Here is a 21,752-nt window from a genome sequence, read left to right as displayed (position 1 = left end):
TCTAATGCTATAGGAAGTGATGCTGTTTCTAATGCTATAGGAAGTGATGCTGTTTCTAATGCTGTAGGAAGTGATGCTGTTTCTACTGCTGTAGAAAGAGATGCTGTTTCTACTGCTATAGGAAGAGTTGCTGTTGGAAGAGATGCTGTTTCTACTGCTATAGGAAGTGATGCTGTTTCTACTGCTATAGGAAGATATGCTGGGTAGAAGAGATATTGTTTCTACTGCTGTGTAATGAGTGGACCACCAGATAGAGCTGTTGTAAAAAGGAAGAATGTGCAATGTGAGGAGGCAGAGGAGATTTGCCTCGTCTCCTAGATCTCGTTTGTTTCTGTTAGAAATCCCAGCTGGTCTCCTTATCTGTAGATAGATAAATAATTTGGGTTTGATGTGTCGATCTTTTACCTCAGAAACAACAAGAACCGACTAGATTTCCAGCCGAGAGATAAAGTCTGCTGTACAAAGAACGGCTACGTCACAGACAGGAACAAGGAAGTGTCTCCTGAAGAAGAGGACTTGGAGAACAGCTACGTATCTGACAGGGCCAGGACCGAGCAGAGACTTCCTGGTCTGCACGGAGAGGAGAGACTGAGAGGGAACGGGGCCACACAGAGAGACGGAAGTGGTGACAAAATGAAAAGCAAAGAGAAGAATAAAGAGCGTCTGTGTAACGGAGAGATATTCTTTATTAAACATGTGAGAAACGAGAGGACCAATAGTTACACGTGTTTTAGGCTATTCTGTAAGCTGCTCAATTCTAATTGGCTGAGCCGTGCTCTTGGGTTGTGTCTCCTCCTATGACAGGACGTGACAGAGGAGGAGGCGGGCTCACAGCGGAGCAGGAAGCAGAGGTACTTGACTCTGGATGATGGTGACGGACGGGTGCTGTGTGTTTCCTTCAGGGAACTGCAGAGAGAATGTAAACTGCAACACGCCTGGGCTAGGACCATACACACCTTCCAGGTGTGTGTGTGTGTGTGTGTGTGTGTGTGTGTGTGTGTGTGTATATATTCTCTCTGTCTCCATTCATAAACTGATGAGAGAATGATTTAAACTAAGCAGTTCAGTAGATTCTAACTAGTTAGACGTTTTCTCTGATGGAATTCTTCAGTTGTACTGTACCTTCCTTCTCTGTGCGTCAGGGGTCGGAGACCGAGACGATTGTGTACGTGCTGGGTAACGGTAGCGTCCAGACGTGGAAACACGTGTACACGGCTGTGACACGGGGACAGAAGCGTGTATATGTCATAGCCAAGCAGGAAGGCATGGCCTCCGCCATCAAGAGACGCATCATCCCACGTAACACCCGGCTGGGAACCCTGGTCAAAGAGCTGCTGGTCCAGCCTGGGGCTGAGGGGCAGGACCAACCAGACCAGAACCAACCCCAGCCGGGCACACCTCGCAGGGCAGCCCCAGGCTTCGGGCCTACACAGACCACTCCTCTGGGCTCACAGACACCTAGCTGGTCTCTAAGGACCCCCTACAAAACCCCTATAGCAGCACCCAGACTCCTCTCTATGCCCAGCGTAGCAGTCCCACTTCACGCCAATCCTGTCCACTCGACGTCGGTCCTACCCAGGAAGCTGTGGAGAAATGAGCCTCCAACAGCTCCTCAGGCAGATGCCTCAGACACCTCTCTAATGGACGACATCACTTTCAGTCAGGCATATACCTGGTCGCCTATGAACAGCAGCTCTGAGGACCCCTCTCAGGAGCAGCCTGGGTCGTGTGAGGAGGAGGAGGAGGAGGAAGGGATCGAGATGGAGGCTAGCAGCAGCGCTGTAGAGGATGGACACATGGGGAAGGGTTCACATTTAGCTGCTCGGTCTGGGGTTGAGAGCACCCCTTCCAAGAGGACGCTCGGTCCTGGCAGTGAGAAACAGAATGTAACTCCTCAAAAACAGATCAAGGTAAGAGGAGGAGGAGGTCCTGACAGTGAGAAACACAATGTATATCCTCATAAACAGATCAAGGTAAGAGAAAGAGGACGTGGCGTCAGTTGCTTTGTGGTGGAAGCAGTACATTTTCTCACATGACTAGGGCACGTCTGAAGACGTATTTGTGGTGTGGAGGGGTTATTTTAGTAGAAGTGGTTGAGGTGAGGAGGAGGAGGAGGAGGAGGGGTTATTTTAGTAGAAGTGGTTGTGGGGAGGAAGGGTTATTTTAGTAGAAGAGGTTGAGGTGAGGAGGGGTTATTTTAGAGGAAGAGGTTGAGGTGAGGTGTTTAGTAGAAGTGGTTGAGGTGAGGAGGGGTTATTTTAGTAGAAGTGGTTGAGGTGGAGAGGAGGAGGGGTTATTTTAGTAGAAGTGGTTGAGGTGGAGAGGAGGAGGGGTTATTTTAGTAGAAGTGGTTGAGGTGTGGAGGAGGAGGGGTTATTTTAGTAGAAGTGGTTGAGGTGTGGAGGAGGGGTTATTTTAGTAGAAGTGGTTGAGGTGTGGAGGAGGGGGGTTATTTTAGTAGAAGTGGTTGAGGTGTGGAGGAGGAGGGGTTATTTTAGTAGAAGTGGTTGAGGTGTGGAGGAGGAGGGGGGTTATTTTAGTAGAAGTGGTTGAGGTGTGGAGGAGGGGTTATTTTAGTAGAAGTGGTTGAGGTGTGGAGGAGGGGTTATTTTAGTAGAAGTGGTTGAGGTGTGGAGGAGGAGGGGTTATTTTAGTAGAAGTGGTTGAGGTGTGGAGGAGGAGGGGTTATTTTAGTAGAAGTGGTTGAGGTGTGGAGGAGGGGTTATTTTAGTAGAAGTGGTTGAGGTGTGGAGGAGGAGGGGTTATTTTAGTAGAAGTGGAGGAGGTGGTTATTCTAAGAGAGTCAGTTGGGAAGAGTTGTCATGTTTCTCTGACTCCATCTTGTTGTTGTATCATCTGTGTAGGTGGAGCCATTCGAATCACCGCTGGGCTGTTCCAGACTGCAGCAGCTCGCCCTCTGCACGCCCACCTCCCACGGCAAACGGCTTTTCCAAGGTCCACCCTCCGATCAGGACTGAACGTCTTCTCTCCCTGACCCATTGATACCAGGATATCTTATGATTGATGGCCACTACTGCATTGATACCAGGATATCTTATGATTGATGGCCACTACTGCATTGATACCAGGATATCTTATGATTGATGGCCACTACTGCATTGATACCAGGATATCTTATGATTGATGGCCACTACTGCATTGATACCAGGATATCTGAATCAAATCCTATTTTATACGTCATATGCACGGAATACAAGTGTAGACCTTACCATGAAATGCTTACTTACAAGCCCTTAACCAATAATGCAATTTTAATTAAAAATAAGAGTTGAGAATGATATTTACTTTTTAAAAAAACGTTAGTTTATTTAGTAACGCAATAAAATAACAATAATCAGGTTATATACAGGGGGTACCGGTACCGAGACAATGTGTGGGGGGTAGAGGTTAGTCGAGGTAATGGAGGTAGGTAGGGGTAGAGTGACTATGCATAGATAGTAATGAGTAGCAGTAGTCGAGGTAATGGAGGTAGGTAGGGGTAGAGTGACTATGCATAGATAGTAATGAGTAGGAGTAGTCGAGGTAATGGAGGTAGGTAGGGGTAGAGTGACTATGCATAGATAGTAATGAGTAGCAGTAATGGAGGTAGGTAGGGGTAAAGTGACTATGCATAGATAATGAGTAGCAGTAATGGAGGTAGGTAGGGGTAAAGTGACTATGCATAGATAGTAATGAGTAGGAGTAGTCAGTAATGGAGGTAGGTAGGGGTAAAGTGACTATGCATAGATAATGAGTAGCAGTAATGGAGGTAGGTAGGGGTAGAGTGACTATGCATAGATAATGAGTAGCAGTAATGGAGGTAGGTAGGGGTAGAGTGACTATGCATAGATAGTAATGAGTAGGAGTAGTCGAGGTAATGGAGGTAGGTAGGGGTAAAGTGACTATGCATAGATAATGAGTAGCAGTAATGGAGGTAGGTAGGGGTAGAGTGACTATGCATAGATAGTAATGAGTAGCAGTAGTCGAGGTAATGGAGGTAGGTAGGGGTAGAGTGACTATGCATAGATAATGAGTAGCAGTAATGGAGGTAGGTAGGGGTAGAGTGACTATGCATAGATAGTAATGAGTAGCAGTAGAGTGACTATGCATAGATAGTAATGGAGGTAGGTAGGGGTAGAGTGACTATGCATAGATAGTAATGAGTAGCAGTAATGGAGGTAGGTAGGGGTAGAGTGACTATGCATAGATAGTAATGAGTAGCAGTAATGGAGGTAGGTAGGGGTAGAGTGACTATGCATAGATAGTAATGAGTAGCAGTAGTCGAGGTAATGGAGGTAGGTAGGGGTAGAGTGACTATGCATAGATAATGAGTAGCAGTAATGGAGGTAGGTAGGGGTAAAGTGACTATGCATAGATAGTAATGAGTAGCAGTAGTTGAGGTAATTGAGGTAGGTAGGGGTAAAGTGACTATGCATAGATAATGAGTAGCAGTAGTGGAGGTAGGTAGGGGTAAAGTGACTATGCATAGATAGTAATGAGTAGCAGTAGTCGAGGTAATGGAGGTAGGTAGGGGTAGAGTGACTATGCATAGATAGTAATGAGTAGCAGTAATGGAGGTAGGTAGGGGTAGAGTGACTATGCATAGATAGTAATGAGTAGCAGTAATGGAGGTAGGTAGGGGTAAAGTGACTATGCATAGATAGTAATGAGTAGCAGTAGTTGAGGTAATTGAGGTAGGTAGGGGTAAAGTGACTATGCATAGATAATAGAGAGGAGCATTAGTGGGGTGGGGTTGGGGGGGAAGGAGGGGTCAATGTAAATGGCCTGGTGGCCATTTGATGAACTGTTCAGCAGTCTTATGGCTTCGGGGTGGAAGCTGTTAAGGAGCCTTTTGGACTTGGTGCTCCAGTACCGCTTGCCGTGCGGTAGAGAGAACAGTCTATGACTTGGGTGGCTGAAGTCTATTTTTAGGCCCTTCCTCTGACACCGCCTGGTATAGAGGTCCTGGATGGCAGGAAGCTCGGCCCCAGTGCTGTACTGGGCCTTCCTCTGACACCGCCTGGTATAGAGGTCCTGGATGGCAGGAAGCTCGGCCCCAGTGCTGTACTGGGCCTTCCTCTGACACCGCCTGGTATAGAGGTCCTGGATGGCAGGAAGCTCGGCCCCAGTGCTGTACTGGGCCGTACCCACTTCCCTCTGTGGCGCCTTGCGGTCGGAATCCCCTCCGGCGCCTCAGACAGGAAACTGCATTACTATCCGTTTATTTTAAATGTTTTAATTGCTATACATCTGGGCTTGTGTCATTTTATTGATCAAGTGCCTCAATGAGATTGTGATCATTTCATCAGTATGTTGCAATCACCTCAGCCATGTTGTTTATTCACTCTGTAAATCACCTCAGCCATGTTGTTTATTCACTCTGTAAATCACCTCAGCCATGTTGTTTATTCACTCTGTAAATCACCTCAGCCATGTTGTTTATTCACTCTGTAAATCACCTCAGCCATGTTGTTTATTCACTCTGTAACTCACCTCAGCCATGTTGTTTATTCACTCTGTAACTCACCTCAGCCATGTTGTTTATTCACTCTGTAAATCACCTCAGCCATGTTGTTTATTCACTCTGTAAATCACCTCAGCCATGTTGTTTATTCACTCTCTAAATCACCTCAGCCATGTTGTTTATTTTCCACTCTGTAAATCTTTTTTTATTGTTTCTCTTTTCTCGGCCATACAAAGGTTTACAGCTGGAGGAATTCCCAAAGTTATACATAGACGATAAATATCATGCTACCAAAGTATTAAATTTGTACAAAAATACTTTTACAGGTCATAATACCGGTCCATTAGAAATAAAAATACAATTTTTCAGGGACTTAAACAGTGAGTTTGTTTCTTTAACTGTATCAGACAGTGAAGGTGGTTGACCCCACTATGGTAATTGGCAGTGTGTACTCCAGTATTAAGAACAGAAAAATGACCACTCCACCTGAGCTTTCTTCTATTTAACTCAAGGCTTCGTCTGCATAAAGTCCAAAAGCTTGTTCTCTGTAGCGTTGAGGTGAATTGTAAAGAAACCTAAGGTGCAAATGTCTGCAATGAACTGTATCTGTGGTTAAATAAACCACTGTTGTTGTTTTTTTGACACAGCGAATGGCTTGAGATTCAACTGAACTCTTAAAAGACAACAATAGTTACAGTGACTGAAGTAGTCAATTAATACTGTTGGGCTACTACGGTTGAACTGTGTGTAGTCATTTCAGTAGCTGAGATGTGTAGTCATTTCAGTAGCTGAGGTGTGTAGTCATTTCAGTAGCTGAGATGTCAGTCATTTCAGTAGCTGAGATGTCCGCTATTTCAGTAGCTGAGATGTCAGTCATTTCAGTAGCCGAGGTGTGTAGTCATTTCAGTAGCCGAGGTGTGTAGTCATTTCAGTAGCCGAGGTGTGTAGTCATTTCAGTAGCCGAGGTGTGTAGTCATTTCAGTAGCCGAGATGTCAGTCATTTTCAGTAGCCGAGTATCCAGTGTATTTGATGTCAGCCATTTCAGTAGTTAGTTCATTTGATGTCAGCCATTTCAGTAGCTGAGTATCCAGTGTGTTGGGAGTTGTCAATGTATAAATACAGCACTTGAAAGTGAACATTTGAGACGACATGGCTTTTCCAACCGTCTCTATGGCGCAAGTGAGAGAGATGGAGAGCGAGATCGTTGTCTAAATAAGAGATCGAGTGGTTGGTTGTATCGTGGGACGGATAATGCTGTCGTACGTGAGCCATTTCCACACAACAAAAAAAAAAATAGTGAGACCATAGAAATAGAAATCCTAGAATGGGATTTTTTTTCTCCCCCATTTCAAGTCTGATCTAGTTCTATAAGCAAGAGACAGTGTTGTTCTGTGAGCACTGAAGACAGAGGTGACATCACTGAAGACAGAGGTGACATCACTGAAGACAGAGGTGACATCACTGAAGACAGAGGTGACTCGTCCAGAAAAAGCCACTAGTTTACATGAAGTACATGGTTAGGGAACGTCTGTTTTGTCACAGGTCAGCCTGCTTTTGAACAGACCTTTTTTTTTTCTGGTGTCATAGTTTGTTTTTTTATGAAGTGAAAATCTACTGGAATTACATCTTGTTGCCTTACCATTATAGGGTAAGACATTACACTGGGCCCTTCAACATACACCTCTACATCTCTCATCATCATCATCAAACAAGTGTCATTTTCTATATTACAAATTATTTGTTATTATTTGAAGCCTTTTGGGGGGGTAAACCTCAGAGAAACAATGAACTGTACAAAGAACATACTTTAAACAAAGCCAGTATCACACAGATTAGCATATTAGTTGATATTTACTCAAATAAGGTACAGGGATGGTGGGATACAAAATAGAAAAGCTGTTTTGAATTACTTGGGTTGTTTTAGATTTTACCTCATGCTCAGCGGTCTAAAGTACTGCATCGCAGGGCTCGAGGCGTCACTACAGCCCCGGTGTCCATCCCAGACTGTTACAGCCGGGCCGTGACCAGGAGACCCATGAGGCGGCGCACAATTGGGGAGGGATTGGCCCGGACGCGATTTCCTTGTCCCATTGCGCTCTAGCGACTCCTTGTGGCGGGTTGAGCGCCTGCAAGCTGACTACGGTCGCCAGTTGTACGGTGTTTCCTCCCACACATTGGTGCGGCTGGCTTCGGGGTTAAGCGAGCAGTGTGTCAAGAAGCAGTGCGGCTTGCCAGGGTCGTGTTTCAGAGGACGCATGGCTCTCGACCTTCACCTCTCCCTGTACGGGAGTCGCAGCGATGGGGCAAGATTGTAACTACTAATTGGATATCACAATTCTTTTTAAACTCTTATCTCTGGTTCCTGTAACAGCACAGTGTTAGCATACCTATTTCACTCATACTGTATGATGCGATGTGCTGTCCAATGTTCTGAAGTAGTAGGACTCTGTCTCTGGGGCCTCCCGTAGTGGCTCAGCGGTCTAAGGTACTGCATGTAACAGCACAGTGTTAGCATACCTATTTTACTCATACTGTATGATGTGATGTGCTGTCCAATGTTCTGAAGTAGTAGGACTCTCTCTCTGGGGCCTCCCGTAGTGGCTCAGCGGTCTAAGGTACTGCATGTAACAGCACAGTGTTAGCATGCCTATTTCACTCATACTGTATACAGGCAAGTCAGACTCAGGACCACAGAGTCAGTTCTTCCTCCTTTACTAGTGCAGCTGTAAGGAAGCACATTGCATATATCACCTCGTACAGTAAAAACATCTCTTCTGCATCTATTTATGAAAATAGATCTATGTCCAAATGAAGGATAAGGTGCTTCAGGGAAATGGGCGATCCTGTATTCTAGGATTCAGAGAAGTCGCCATTTTGTTTTGGGGAATTGCAGATTATATTTTGTTGTTTTGTTTCTTTCTAATTGCGCGTAGCCTAGATAAAGCTGCTTCTTCATTCTCCTCCCCAAAGCAAAGCTTTTTAAAATCCTTTTCTAAAGGGTTTCATATATTATGCTTCTAGGTCAACCAGTGTGCTTGGTGACATGCATGGAGAGGAGACGTCACGTCTCGTCAGCCAAACGCATTGTGATGAAGCCTAAGGGGACGACTGACTGTCCTGGTTCCATTTCAACATCCTCCTCCTCAGTCTTGGCTACGAGAGGCAGGACTACAGTACAGGCCTCAGAGAGGCAGGACTACAGTACAGGCTTCAGAGAGGCTGGACTACAGTACAGGCTTCAGAGAGGCAGGACTACAGTACAGGCTTCAGAGAGGCAGGACTACAGTACAGGCTTCAGAGAGGCAGGACTACAGTACAGGCTTCAGAGAGGCAGGACTACAGTACAGGCTTCAGAAAATAAATGAGGCTAACGTTTCAAATATTGTGCTATTTTTCCAGATGTTTTTTTTTTCCTTTCTTCCCCCAAGTCAAATAATCTACTTAAAAATCATTGGGAAGAAGTGAGACGCAGTACTGATATTGTCTCTGTAAAAACCATTAGAAATCACAGGTGGAGGGACAGAGAGCTAGTGAGACCCAGGTATGACAGATGAAGGAGGACAGAGAGCTAGTGAGACCCAGGTATGACAGATGAAGGAGGACAGAGAGCTAGTGAGACCCAGGTATGACAGATGAAGGAGGACAGAGAGCTAGTGAGACCCAGGTATGACAGATGAAGGAGGACAGAGAGCTAGTGAGACCCAGGTATGACAGATGAAGGAGGACAGAGAGCTAGTGAGACCCAGGTATGACAGATGAAGGAGGACAGAGAGCTAGTGAGACCCAGGTATGACAGATGAAGGAGGACAGAGAGCTAGTGAGACCCAGGTATGACAGATGAAGGAGGACAGAGAGAGCCCAGGTATGACAGATGAAGGAGGACAGAGAGCTAGTGAGACCCAGGTATGACAGATGAAGGAGGACAGAGAGCTAGTGAGACCCAGGTATGACAGATGAAGGAGGACAGAGAGCTAGTGAGACCCAGGTATGACAGATGAAGGAGGACAGAGAGCTAGTGAGACCCAGGTATGACAGATGAAGGAGGACAAGGAGGACAGAGAGCTAGTGAGACCCAGGTATGACAGATGAAGGAGGACAGAGAGCTAGTGAGACCCAGGTATGACAGATGAAGGAGGACAGAGAGCTAGTGAGACCCAGGTATGACAGATGAAGGAGGACAGAGAGCTGAGACCCAGGTATGACAGATGAAGGAGGACAGAGAGCTAGTGAGACCCAGGTATGACAGATGAAGGAGGACAGAGAGCTAGTGAGACCCAGGTATGACAGATGAAGGAGGACAGAGAGCTAGTGAGACAGGTATGACAGATGAAGGAGGACAGAGAGCTAGTGAGACCCAGGTATGACAGATGAAGGAGGACAGAGAGCTAGTGAGACCCAGGTATGACAGATGAAGGAGGACAGAGAGCTAGTGAGACCCAGGTATGACAGATGAAGGAGGACAGAGAGCTAGTGAGACCCAGGTATGACAGATGAAGGAGGACAGAGAGCTAGTGAGACCCAGGTATGACAGATGAAGGAGGACAGAGAGCTAGTGAGACCCAGGTATGACAGATGAAGGAGGACAGAGAGCTAGTGAGACCCAGGTATGACAGATGAAGGAGGACAGAGAGCTAGTGAGACCCAGGTATGACAGATGAAGGAGGACAGAGAGCTAGTGAGACCCAGGTATGACAGATGAAGGAGGACAGAGAGCTAGTGAGACCCAGGTATGACAGATGAAGGAGGACAAGGAGGACAGAGAGCTAGTGAGACCCAGGTATGACAGATGAAGGAGGACAGAGAGCTAGTGAGACCCAGGTATGACCGATGAATGAGGACAGAGAGCTAGTGAGACCCAGGTATGACAGATGAAGGAGGACAGAGAGGACAGAGCGAAGCCAAGTGTGAACGAGAGAGAGAGGAGGGAAGGAAGGACTCCCTAGAATAACTAGATAGAGGGTTTGTACACAGCAGTGGTGCAGCAACACAAACACACACGTACAGAGTGGCCAGTCCAGCATCACATGTAAACATTTCAGCAAATGTTATTGTGTTTTCTTTTGTCTTTTGTTTTGTTTTAAACAACACGAACTGTGTTACTGTTTTATTGTCCAGCAGCAGTAAGAAAAAGGAGAGGATCGGTCGGATGGCACTATTGTTTCAGTTCATCGCTGTTATTATTTTTGTCTCAGGTATTTTCCAAGAGGTCAGTGTGGTCGACGTTGCCCTCCATCTTTGTAGTTCGCCTCCATCTTCGTAGTTCTTTGTAGTCCTTGGGTAGTGGTGCGTACCGTACTCAATAGTCCCCAGTGTGAGGGAGGAAGAGGAGGAAACCTCTTGTGATTGTGGCTCATGCTCTGGCTCAGAGGAAGGAGTTTATTTTTGTCAGTGTGCTTTGACTTAGCGGCCCAGGACCCCACCGTCCACCTAGGAACACTGTCTGTCTATCTGTGTCCTTAATAGCACCCTATTCCCTAGGTAGTGCACTACTTTTAGCCAGAGCTGTGAGGGGTTAGCCTGCAAAAGAGGTTCTGGACAGAAGTAGTGCCCTACACGTGCAATAAGGCTCCATTTTAGATTGACCCCCTGTCTCATCAGAGTGGTTTTCTACAGTAGCACCAGGGGGAGGACAACTCACAGGGGAAGGGGAGAGAGAGAGAGCCTTGGGCCTTCAGACCTCCAGTCTGCTATAAGGTCTTAGTGGGACAGATAGATCGACAGAAAGAGAGAGCCTTGGGCCTTCAGACCTCCAGTCTGCTATAAGGTCTTAGTGGGACAGATAGATCGACAGAAAGAGAGAGCCTTGGGCCTTCAGACTACCACTCTGCTATAAGGTCTTAGTGGGACAGAGAGAGAGAGCCTTGGGCCTTCAGACTACCACTCTGATATAAGGTCTTAGTGGGACAGAAAGAGAGAGCCTTGGGCCTTCAGACTACCACTCTGATATAAGGTCTTAGTGGGACAGATAGATCGACAGAAAGAGAGAGCCTTGGGCCTTCAGACCTCCAGTCTGCTATAAGTTCTTAGTAGGACAGATAGATAGACAGAAAGAGAAAGCCTTGGGCCTTCAGACCTCCAGTCTGCTATAAGGTCTTATTGGGACAGATAGATAGACAGAAAGAGAGAGCCTTGGGCCTTCAGACCTCCAGTCTGCTATAAGGTCTTAGGGGGACAGATAGATAGACAGAAAGAGAAAGCCTTGGGCCTTCAGACCTCCAGTCTGCTATAAGGTCTTAGGGGGACAGATAGATAGACAGAAAGAGAAAGCCTTGGGCCTTCAGACCTCCAGTCTGCTATAAGGTCTTAGTGGGACAGATAGATCGACAGAAAGATAGAGCCTTGGACCTTCAGACCTCCAGTCTGCTATAAGGTCTTAGTGGGGTCTCTATCATCTAGCCCAGCCCCGGCCAGCGCCGCCCCGATCCCAGTCACCCCGATTCCAGCAGCCATCCTGGACAAGGAATGGTGGTTCTGGTTGGGTGGTGGGCCAGAGAGGCTGTCCCCCGGCTCGGTCCAGTTGATAACAGGCTCCTCGGCGGGTAGCTGGTTCAGTTCTGACTGGGACCCGGTTCTGGAGGAAGCAGGGTTCCTGCTGATCACCAGGTCCAGTTTGTTTCCTGACTCGGCGATCAGAGGGACCACCAGACAGCAGTCGAAGTCTCTGGTCCTCACGTGGTTGATCTGAGAAACCAAAGACGAGGGAAAGAGTTATTTAGATTTGGGTTTGACAGCTTTTGAGGCCCATTGAATGAATGTTAAAGAGGCAACAAAAGGAAGTGATTTGAGTTTGGCGTTTCCAGCTAGCAAGCACAGACTGAAGGTCCGTCGTGGGAAACCTCTGTTTGACCATCGTCTGGTGAGCAGAGGTTTGGCCACGACGCTGGTTTATATCTGGTTTACAAGCTTTGGTTTAAAAGACAAACAAACAAACAAATATGTCATATTTGTATTTCCTGAGACTGAAAGTGTAACTTCAGGCTTTGCCTCAGAGCGGTTTCCTTTCATTTCAGTTAGGAGCCGACAACATCTGCTCTGTTTAAACCTTCAGGTGAACCGTTTGTAAAAACCCAGTCCTGTTCTTCAACCAGGAAGTCAGAACACTTACGTTCTCTCTCTCTCTCTCTGTCTGTCTCTCTCTCTCTGTCTCTGTCTCTCTCTCTCTCTCTGTGTCTCTCTCTCTCTCTCTGCTCCTGTGTTCGGCTGATGTAATATTTACTGATGTACCCGTCAATTACAACCACAATAAACATACAAGCTGAATAATGTATCATCTTGGCTATCGGAATAAACTGCAGTTCATTTCCTTGAGCACCTTTGTGTTTGTGCTTTTAAAAACAACATTGTCAGCGACTTGGAAAAAAATAAAAGTTGAATAACGTCCCAGGTTGACGTTCACCTGTCAGAAGACTAAATTGTAGTTGAGTTCCTTGTTTGTGCTTTTCAAAAACAACAACAGTGACCTGAGGGAAGCTGCTAAGGAAGACTGTCTCTCTCTCTCTCTCCCTCCCCCTCTCTCTCTCTCTCTCTCTCCCTCCCCCTTTCTCTCTTTCTCTCTCTCTGAGCAGCGAATAATGAGACAACCTTTCTTTTCTTTTCATATGCTAATGACACGTTCACTAGATTGACAGCTTCCCTGGAGAGGGATTCATCTATCCATCAACACGACTCTCTCTGCCAAGTCAGCCTCACTTAGACCAGCGGGAAATTAGGCCAATGTTGTGTATCAATGTGGGGCCCCCCAAAAAATACAAAAACTCCTTTGACGTTGTATGAACTGTGTAGATCTGCTCTACTTTAGGGAGTTCTGTAACACCCATATCTACTTCCTGTCTTTAGCTACACGGAGGAAATAGAAACTATTGGGAAGGTCAAATGATTTCTTATCTAAATGTTGAAAGTGCTTGTGGGCGACGGAGAGAAGCAAAATGGTGCAGTTTGAGGCCATGTGGCGGAGAGAGATGCGGGCGCTGGAGATGGGGGTGATGGTGTGTGTGTCTGTGTATCTGTGTGTGCGTGTGTGTGTGTGTGTACCTGTAGCAGCCTGTCGTAGGACTTCAGCCCCCCGACCTCTGCAGGTCCCCCTGGACGGATGTTGTTGACATAGACACCTTTCTCCAGGAGGCCATCCGACACACTGAAGCCAAAGTCTTCAAGGTCCGACTCCTTCAACAGACTCACCTGCACAATCAATCAATAATGTCCTCAACCAATCAATCAATAATGTCCTCAACCAATCAATCAATAATGTCCTCAACTATCAATCAATAATGTCCTCAACCAATCAATCAATAATGTCCTCAATCAATCAATAATGTCCTCAACCAATCAATCAATCAATCAATAATGTCCTCAACCAATCAATGAATCATTTAACCTGGTGTAAATAATGCAGTTCATTGATAGACTGGATGACAGGCTGTGTCTGCTAACAGTCATAAGGTGATTGATAGACTGGATGACAGGCTGTGTCTGCTGACAGTCATAATGTGATTGATAGACTGGATGACAGGCTGTGTCTGCTGACAGTCATAATGTGATTGATAGACTGGATGACAGGCTGTGTCTGCTGACAGTCATAATGTGATTGATAGACTGGATGACAGGCTGTGTCTGCTGACAGTCTTAACATGTCAGTACCAGAGCTTCATCATAACTTAAGTTGTCAAAAAGCTCAAGTTGAAGACACGCAGACACTTAAGATGCGTCAGCACGTTCTTACCTTCACAGGGGTTTTAACCCCTCTGACGTTCCATGAAATGAAATAAACAGTGTAAAGAAAAGCAGCAGTACTCTGGCCCTGGAGGGCATAGGTGGGCCCCGGAGGGCCCTAAAGGGCATAGGTGGGCCCTAGAGGGTATAGGTGGGTCCCAGAGGGCCCTGGAGGGCATAGGTGGGCCCCGGAGGGCCCTAGAGGGCATAGGTGGGCCCCGGAGGGCATAGGTGGGCCCCGGAGGGCCCTAGAGGGCATATGTGGGCCCCGGAGGGCCCTAGAGGGCATAGGTGGGCCCCGGAGGGCATAGGTGGGCCCTAGAGGGTATAGGTGGGCCATAGAGGGCATAGGTGGGCCCTAGAGGGTATAGGTGGGCCATAGAGGGCCCTAGAGGGCATAGGTGGGCCCTAGAGGGCATAGGTGGGCCCTAGAGGGTATAGGTGGGCCCTAGAGGGTATAGGTGGGCCATAGAGGGCATAGGTGGGCCCTAGAGGGTATAGGTGGGCCATAGAGGGCCCTAGAGGGCATAGGTGGGCCCTAGAGGGCATAGGTGGGCCCTAGAGGGCATAGGTGGGCCCTAGAGGGTATAGGTGGGCCCTAGAGGATATAGGTGGGCCCTAGAGGGCATAGGTGGGCCCTAGAGGGTATAGGTGGGCCATAGAGGGCCCTAGAGGGCATAGGTGGGCCCTAGAGGGCATAGGTGGGCCCTAGAGGGTATAGGTGGGCCATAGAGGGCATAGGTGGGCCCTAGAGGGTATAGGTGGGCCCCAGAGGGCCCTAGAGGGCATAGGTGGGCCCTAGAGGGTATAGGTGGGCCCCAGAGTGCCCTAGAGGGCATAGGTGGGCCCTAGAGGGTATAGGTGGGCCCCGGAGGGCCCGGAGGGCCTTGGTGGTGGTTTATCATCGTTACCTTGTGCAGCTCCACGGGGGTGGGCGACATGACGTCATTCATCTCCTGCTTCATCTTCCTCATGGCGAAGGCCTTGCGCCCCCCGTCGCTGGGCAGGGTGTTGGAGCGCGAGGACTGGTTGTACTGAGGCCGGGCTGCACTGCGCTCCTGGAAGCTGGCCTGCCGACCCAGGTGGCTCCTCAGAGGAGCAGGGTCATGGTTCAGACTCAGACTGCTGCCTGACATAATGGTGGCCTGGAGGGGGGGGAGGAGACACCGGGGAGGAGATGAGGGAGGGAACCGAGAGAAAAAGAGAGAGGAGGGGAGAGGGAGGAGATGGGAGAGGGAGAGAGGAAGGGGAGAGGGGGAGATGGGGGAGGGAGAGAGGAAGGGGAGAGGGGGAGATGGAGAGGAGAGAAGGGGGAGGGAGAGAGGAAGGGGAGAGGGGGAGATGGAGAGGAGAGAAGGGAGGGAGGAGATGGGGGAGGGAGAGAGGAAGGGGAGAGGGGGAGATGGAGAGGAGAGAAGGGAGGGAGAGAGAAGAGAGAGCGGGAGAGGGAGGAGATGGGGGAGGGAGAGAGGAAGGGGAGAGGGGGAGGGAGGAGATGGGGAGGGAGAGAGGAAGGGGAGAGCGGGGAGATGGAGAGGAGAAAAGGGAGGGAGAGAGAAGAGAGAGGGGGAGAGGGAGGAAGAGAGGGGGAGATGAAGGAGGGGGAGGAGAGGGGAAATGAGAGGAGGGGGAGAGGCCAGAGAGGGAGAAAAGGGGGTTATGGTGATGAACTTCCAAAGTGAGATATGAAGTACAAGGTACGCTCATGGACATGAGAAGCTCCAGGGGGTAGAATGTGTTCAAGCAGTATGTCAAAGAGAAATGGTTTGATTGTAGAATAATAACATAGACAGTTCCTGTCAGAGGAGATGGTTGGTTCATCATCATCAGGACCCAATAAACAAACAAAGACGGAAAAACTTCAAAACCCAAGACGCCTTGCAGCAACTGTCCCATCATGCTTTGCTCACACCGCCATGCCCATTGTCACATCATCATCACTCTTCCCACTGATTGGATAGGAATGAGTGATGTCACTCAAACCACCAGACGTGGAAGTCTCATGTTTATGACAAACAAGTGAAACTGAACAGTGTTTCACCCAAGCTGATGCATAGAGGTGCTGCAGAAACCGAAACCGTTTGGCCAACAACACACTGTCACAGTCTCCATGCACCAAGACACAAGGTACAGCGCTTTGACTCTAAATGGAAGATGTGTGTGATTCATTCCAACATACAATTTGCCAGTTTTCATGTTGACAAATGCAACATGCTCTTCACTACTGACATGAATTAACAGACATGTTCGTTTAAAGCGAATGAGGAGCCGTAGGGTTTGTTCAATCCAAGTCGAGGTGGCATTTCATTCAGTCAAGCCTCCTTGATTTAATGTCTCCAAACACGAAAGGATCATTATTTCTCTTCCTTCCAAACTAACCTCTGTGATTCACACGGTGTCACTTACTTCCTGCATTGACACTTTTATTTCAAGGTTCATTTACAATGTATTGCTGAGCGTCAACACACCTCCAGGCAGCACTACGGATGCATCCCAAATGGCCCACTATTCCCTTCATAGTACAGGGCCCATGTAGTGTATAATATAGGGAATAGGGCCCATGTAGTGTATAATATAGGGAATAGGGCCCATGTAGTGTATAGGGCCCATGTAGTGTATAATATAGGGAATAGGGCCCATGTCGTGTATAGGGCCCATGTAGTGTCTAATATAGGGAATAGGGCCCATGTAGTGTATAATATAGGGAATAGGGCCCATGTAGTGTATAATATAGGGAATAGGGCCCATGTAGTGTATAATATAGGGAATAGGGCCCATGTAGTGTATAATATAGGGAATAGGGCCCATGTAGTGTATAATAGGGCCCAGGGAATAGGGCCCATGTAGTGTATAATATAGGAATAGGGCCCATGTAGTGTATAATATAGGGAATAGGGCCCATGTAGTGTATAATATAGGGAATAGGGCCCATGTAGTGTATAATATAGGGAATAGGGCCCATGTAGTATATAATATAGGGAATAGGGCCCATGTAGTGTATAATATAGGGAATAGGGCCCATGTAGTGTATAATATAGGGAATAGGGCCCATGTAGTGTATAATATAGGGAATAGGGCCCATGTAGTGTATAATATAGGGAATAGGGCCCATGTAGTGTATAATATAGGGAATAGGGCCCATGTCGTGTATAATATAGGGCCCATGTAGTGTATAATATAGGGAATAGGGCCCATGTAGTGTATAATATAGGGAATAGGGCCCATGTAGTGTATAATATAGGGAATAGGGCCCATGTAGTGTATAATATAGGGAATAGGGCCCATGTAGTGTATAATATAGGGAATAGGGCCCATGTAGTGTATAATATAGGGAATAGGGCCCATGTAGTGTATAATATAGGGAATAGGGCCCATGTAGTGTATAATATAGGGAATAGGGCCCATGTAGTGTATAATATAGGGAATAGGGTGCCATTAGGGACATATCCAATGAGTTTAAATATGCCAAACAAGGTCTAAATGAGTAATGACCTTCATCAATGACAACATATGGTGCCGTATTGAGGTTTCGCTGGCTGGTCTGACTCACAATCAACGATGCAATATTTCAACCTTGATAAAATTAGTTTTACAAAGAGAAAAATGGGTGTACGGTTGCCTCTACGTGAAAATGAACATTGTTTCCTAGTTGGTGTGCCTTAAATACACAGGGATATATTTGTAGTTAGATTGCCCTTTGTGTCTAAGCTTGCCTTGAGGACAGAACAGGGAGTGTTCAGCCTGTGGTTGGCCGTGGTTCTATAGCCAGGATAGATGGGTTTGGATCTATAGCCAGGGTAGATGGGTTTGGATCTATAGCCAGGATAGATGGGTTTGGATCTATAGCCAGGATAGATGGTCCTCTATGGATGTCCGACCATAGAGTTAGGGTTTAAATCTATAACCAGGATAGATGGGTTTGAATCTATAACCAGGATAGATGGGTTTGAATCTATAGCCAGGGTAGATGGGTTTGAATCTATAACCAGGATAGATGGGTTTGAATCTATAACCAGGGTAGATGGGTTTGAATCTATAGCCAGGATAGATGGGTTTGAATCTATAGCCAGGGTAGATGGGTTTGAATCTATAGCCAGGATAGATGGGTTTGAATCTATAACCAGGGTAGATGGGTTTGAATCTATAACCAGGGTAGATAGTCCTCTATGGATGTCCGACCATAGAGTTAGGGTTTGAATCTATAACCAGGGTAGATGGGTTTGAATCTATAGCCAGGATAGATGGGTTTGAATCTATAACCAGGGTAGATGGACCTCTATGGATGTCCGACCATAGAGTTAGGGTTTAAATCTATAACCAGGGGAGATGGGTTTGAATCTATAACCAGGATAGATGGGTTTGAATCTATAGCCAGGGTAGATGGGTTTGAATCTATAGCCAGGGTAGATGGGTTTGGTTCTATAGCCAGGATAGATGGGTTTGAATCTATAACCAGGGTAGATGGGTTTGAATCTATAGCCAGGATAGATGGGTTTGAATCTATAACCAGGGTAGATGGGTTTGAATCTATAACCAGGGTAGATGGGTTTGAATCTATAGCCAGGATAGATGGGTTTGAATCTATAACCAGGGTAGATGGGTTTGAATCTATAACCAGGGTAGATGGGTTTGGATCTATAGCCAGGATAGATGGGTTTGAATCTATAGCCAGGGTAGATGGTCCTCTATGGATGTCCGACCATAGAGTTAGGGTTTAAATCTATAACCAGGGGAGATGGGTTTGAATCTATAATCAGGGGAGATGGGTTTGAATCTATAACCAGGGTAGATGGTCCTCTATGGATGTCCGACCATAGAGTTAGGGTTTAAATCTATAACCAGGGTAGATGGTCCTCTATGGATGTCCGACCATAGAGTTAGGGTTTGAATCTATAGCCAGGATAGATGGGTTTGAATCTATAACCAGGGTAGATGGGTTTGAATCTATAACCAGGGTAGATGGGTTTGAATCTATAACCAGGGTAGATGGGTTTGAATCTATAACCAGGGTAGATGGGTTTGGATCTATAGCCAGGGGAGATGGGTTTGAATCTATAACCAGGGTAGATGGGTTTGGATCTATAGCCAGGGGAGATGGGTTTGAATCAATAGCCAGGGTAGATGGGTTTGAATCTATAACCAGGGTAGATGGGTTTGAATCTATAACCAGGGTAGATGGGTTTGAATCTATAACCAGGGTAGATAGTCCTCTATGGATGTCCGACCATAGAGTTAGGGTTTGAATGGACCCCCAGGATCTGAGACAAGCTGCACTGGTGATCATCAGAGGCTACAGAGCACCCCCCGCAGCCCACTAGCATGAGAGAGAGAGAGAGAACAAGAGAAAGCGAGAGTGTGAAAGAGAGTGAGAGAGAGAGAGACAGAGAGAGAGAGAGAGAGGGACAGAGAGAGAGAGAGAGAGAGAGAGAGCCAGCAGTACAGGGACAGCACCAGGGTGCCACAGTGTCAGCTACAAGCAGAGAGGAAGCCCCAAAAAGGAAAAGGGTGTACCAAGTTTCTCTTATTCAGAAGCCTGTCTGGCTCGTCCTGGAAAGAGAAGGAGCGGTTACACACATCCACAGGAAGTGACATCATGCGATTGAGAAAAAAAAAGAGAACTCCAAAACAGGAAGTGGAAGGGATGGGGACAGAAGAGGTGAAAGGTGAGAGTTGAGAGCTTTTCTTCACCAATATGTTACTGTATAAGTAAAGCCACTGGTCTAGAAGATACGTAGGGTTGTCAGTGTTGTGTGGGTATTGTACTGTGATGAATGAGACTGTACATGACCTCAGCCATTTTAAATCTACTGTGATGAATGAAACTGTACATGACCTCAGCCATTTTAAATCTACTGTGATGAATGAAACTGTGGATGCCAGACTGGCAGCAGGTCTCCAGATCTTCCAAGGCCTGAGACCAGAAGTTCACTTCCTGGTCCGGCTCGGTTAGTATTGCACTGTGATGAATGAAACTGTAGATGTATTCGGCCATTTTGGCTCCTTGTTTACCTCCAGTTCCCTCAGGATGCCAGACTGGCCACAGGTCTCTAGATCTTCCAGGGCCTGAGACCAGAAGTTCTCTTCCTGGTCCGGCTCGGTCCCGTCATGACCCACAGTGAACCTAGAGGGGGGAAGAGGTCAGAGGTTAATACCCCCAGTCAGCCAATCAGTGAGCAGTCAGGGCAGGCGACCGCACTGATGAGGGCTGGTGACCACGACGTGTGGGCAGGGTGTCAATGGGCTGTGCAGGCAGAGAGAGTGGAACAGTAAGTAGGTAGCTAGGTAGGTAGGATAGGGAAGTAGGTAGGTAGGATAGAGAAGTAGGTAGGTAGGATAGGGAAGTAGGTAGGTAGGATAGGGAAGTAGGTGGGTAGGATAGGGAAGTAGGTAGGATAGGGAAGTAGGTAGGATAGGGAAGTAGGTAGGTAGGATAGGGAAGTAGGTAGGTAGGATAGGGAAGTAGGTAGGTAGGATAGGGAAGTAGGTAGGATAGGGAAGTAGGTGGGTAGGATAGGGAAGTAGGTAGGATAGGGAAGTAGGTAGGATAGGAAGTAGGTAGGTAGGATAGGTAGATAGGATAGGGAAGTAGGTAGGTAGGTAGGTAGATATGGTAGCTAGGTAGGGTAGCTAGGTAGGTAGGTAGGTACAGTAGGTAGGTAGGTAGCTAGGTAGGCAGGGTAGGGAAGTAGGTAGGTAGGTAGATATGGTAGCTAGGTACGTTGGTAGCTAGGTAGGTAGGTATGGTAGGTAGGTAGCTAGGTAGGGAGGTAGGTAGGTAGCTAGATAGGTAGGTAGGTGGGATAGGGAAGTAGGTAGGTAGATATGGTAGCTAGGTATGTAGGTAGCTAGGTAGGTAGATATGGTAGCTAGGTATGTAGGTAGCTAGGTAGGATAGGGAAGTAGGTAGGTAGGTAGATATGGTAGCTAGGTACGTAGGTAGCTATGGAGGGAAGGTAGGTAGATGGGTAGGTTGGTAGGTAGCTAGGTGGCTAGGTAGGTAGCTAGGTAGGTAGGATAGGGAAGTAGGTAGGTAGGTAGATATGGTAGCTAGGTACGTAGGTAGCTAGGTAGGTAGATATGGTAGCTAGGTATGTAGGTAGCTAGGTAGGTAGGATAGGGAAGTAGGTAGGTAGGTAGATATGTTAGCTATGTACGTAGGTAGCTATGGAGGGAAGGTAGGTAGCTAGGTGGCAAAGTAGGTAGCTAGGTGGCTAGGTAGGTAGGTATGTACGTACAGTAGGTAGGTAGGTAGCTAGGTAGGTACTGTAGCTAGGTAGGTAGGTAGGTAGGTAGGTAGGTAGGTAGGTAGGTAGGTAGGTAGGTTGAAGAGGTAGGTAGGTAGGTTGAATAAGTAGGTAGGTAGCAAGCTAGGTAGGTAGGTAGGTAGCTAGGTAGGTAGGTAGTTAGGTAGGGAAGTAGGTAGGTAGCTAGGTAGGTAGGATAGGGAAGTAGGTAGGTAGGTAGGTAGGTAGGTAGGTAGGTAGGTAGGTAGGTAGGTAGCTAGGAGGTAGCTAGGTAGGTAGCTAGGTAGGTAGGTAGGTAGCTAGGTAGGTAGGTAGGTAGGTTAGGAGAGAGACA

At 47.2% G+C, this 21,752-nt stretch overlaps 2 protein-coding genes across 13 annotated transcripts in view; one reads left to right on the top strand and one right to left on the bottom strand.

The window, feature by feature from the left end:
- helb (helicase (DNA) B) overlaps positions 1–5,842 on the top strand; it is a 51,176-nt gene extending 45,334 nt beyond the window's left edge. For 2 of the 12 annotated variants that reach the window (XM_065021285.1, XM_065021274.1), the window contains exons 11-15: positions 411–696; positions 805–963; positions 1,143–1,910; positions 2,865–4,052; positions 4,129–5,842. In XM_065021285.1, coding sequence (XP_064877357.1) covers positions 411–696; positions 805–963; positions 1,143–1,910; positions 2,865–2,978 — 1,327 coding nt within the window. In that variant the 3' untranslated portion in view covers positions 2,979–4,052; positions 4,129–5,842. The remainder of the gene's footprint in view (positions 1–410; positions 697–804; positions 964–1,142; positions 1,911–2,864; positions 4,053–4,128) is intronic. The other 10 variants (XM_065021277.1, XM_065021280.1, XM_065021278.1 and 7 more) reach the window with 10 other exon arrangements.
- A 4,023-nt stretch (positions 5,843–9,865) lies between these two features.
- grip1 (glutamate receptor interacting protein 1) overlaps positions 9,866–21,752 on the bottom strand; it is a 36,420-nt gene continuing 24,533 nt past the window's right edge. Inside the window, exons 4-7 of the mRNA XM_065022083.1 lie at positions 20,184–20,295; positions 15,086–15,319; positions 13,497–13,643; positions 9,866–12,146 (exon numbers count right to left, since the gene is read on the bottom strand). Of these exons, the coding sequence (XP_064878155.1) occupies positions 11,829–12,146; positions 13,497–13,643; positions 15,086–15,319; positions 20,184–20,295 (811 nt within the window). The 3' untranslated portion in view covers positions 9,866–11,828. The remainder of the gene's footprint in view (positions 12,147–13,496; positions 13,644–15,085; positions 15,320–20,183; positions 20,296–21,752) is intronic.

This window comes from Oncorhynchus nerka, linkage group LG8, assembly GCF_034236695.1.
Source record: "Oncorhynchus nerka isolate Pitt River linkage group LG8, Oner_Uvic_2.0, whole genome shotgun sequence".
NCBI classification, from domain to species: domain Eukaryota; kingdom Metazoa; phylum Chordata; class Actinopteri; order Salmoniformes; family Salmonidae; genus Oncorhynchus; species Oncorhynchus nerka.
Note: the sequence above shows the minus strand (reverse complement) of the source record. Positions and strands in the feature narration are given on the sequence as shown.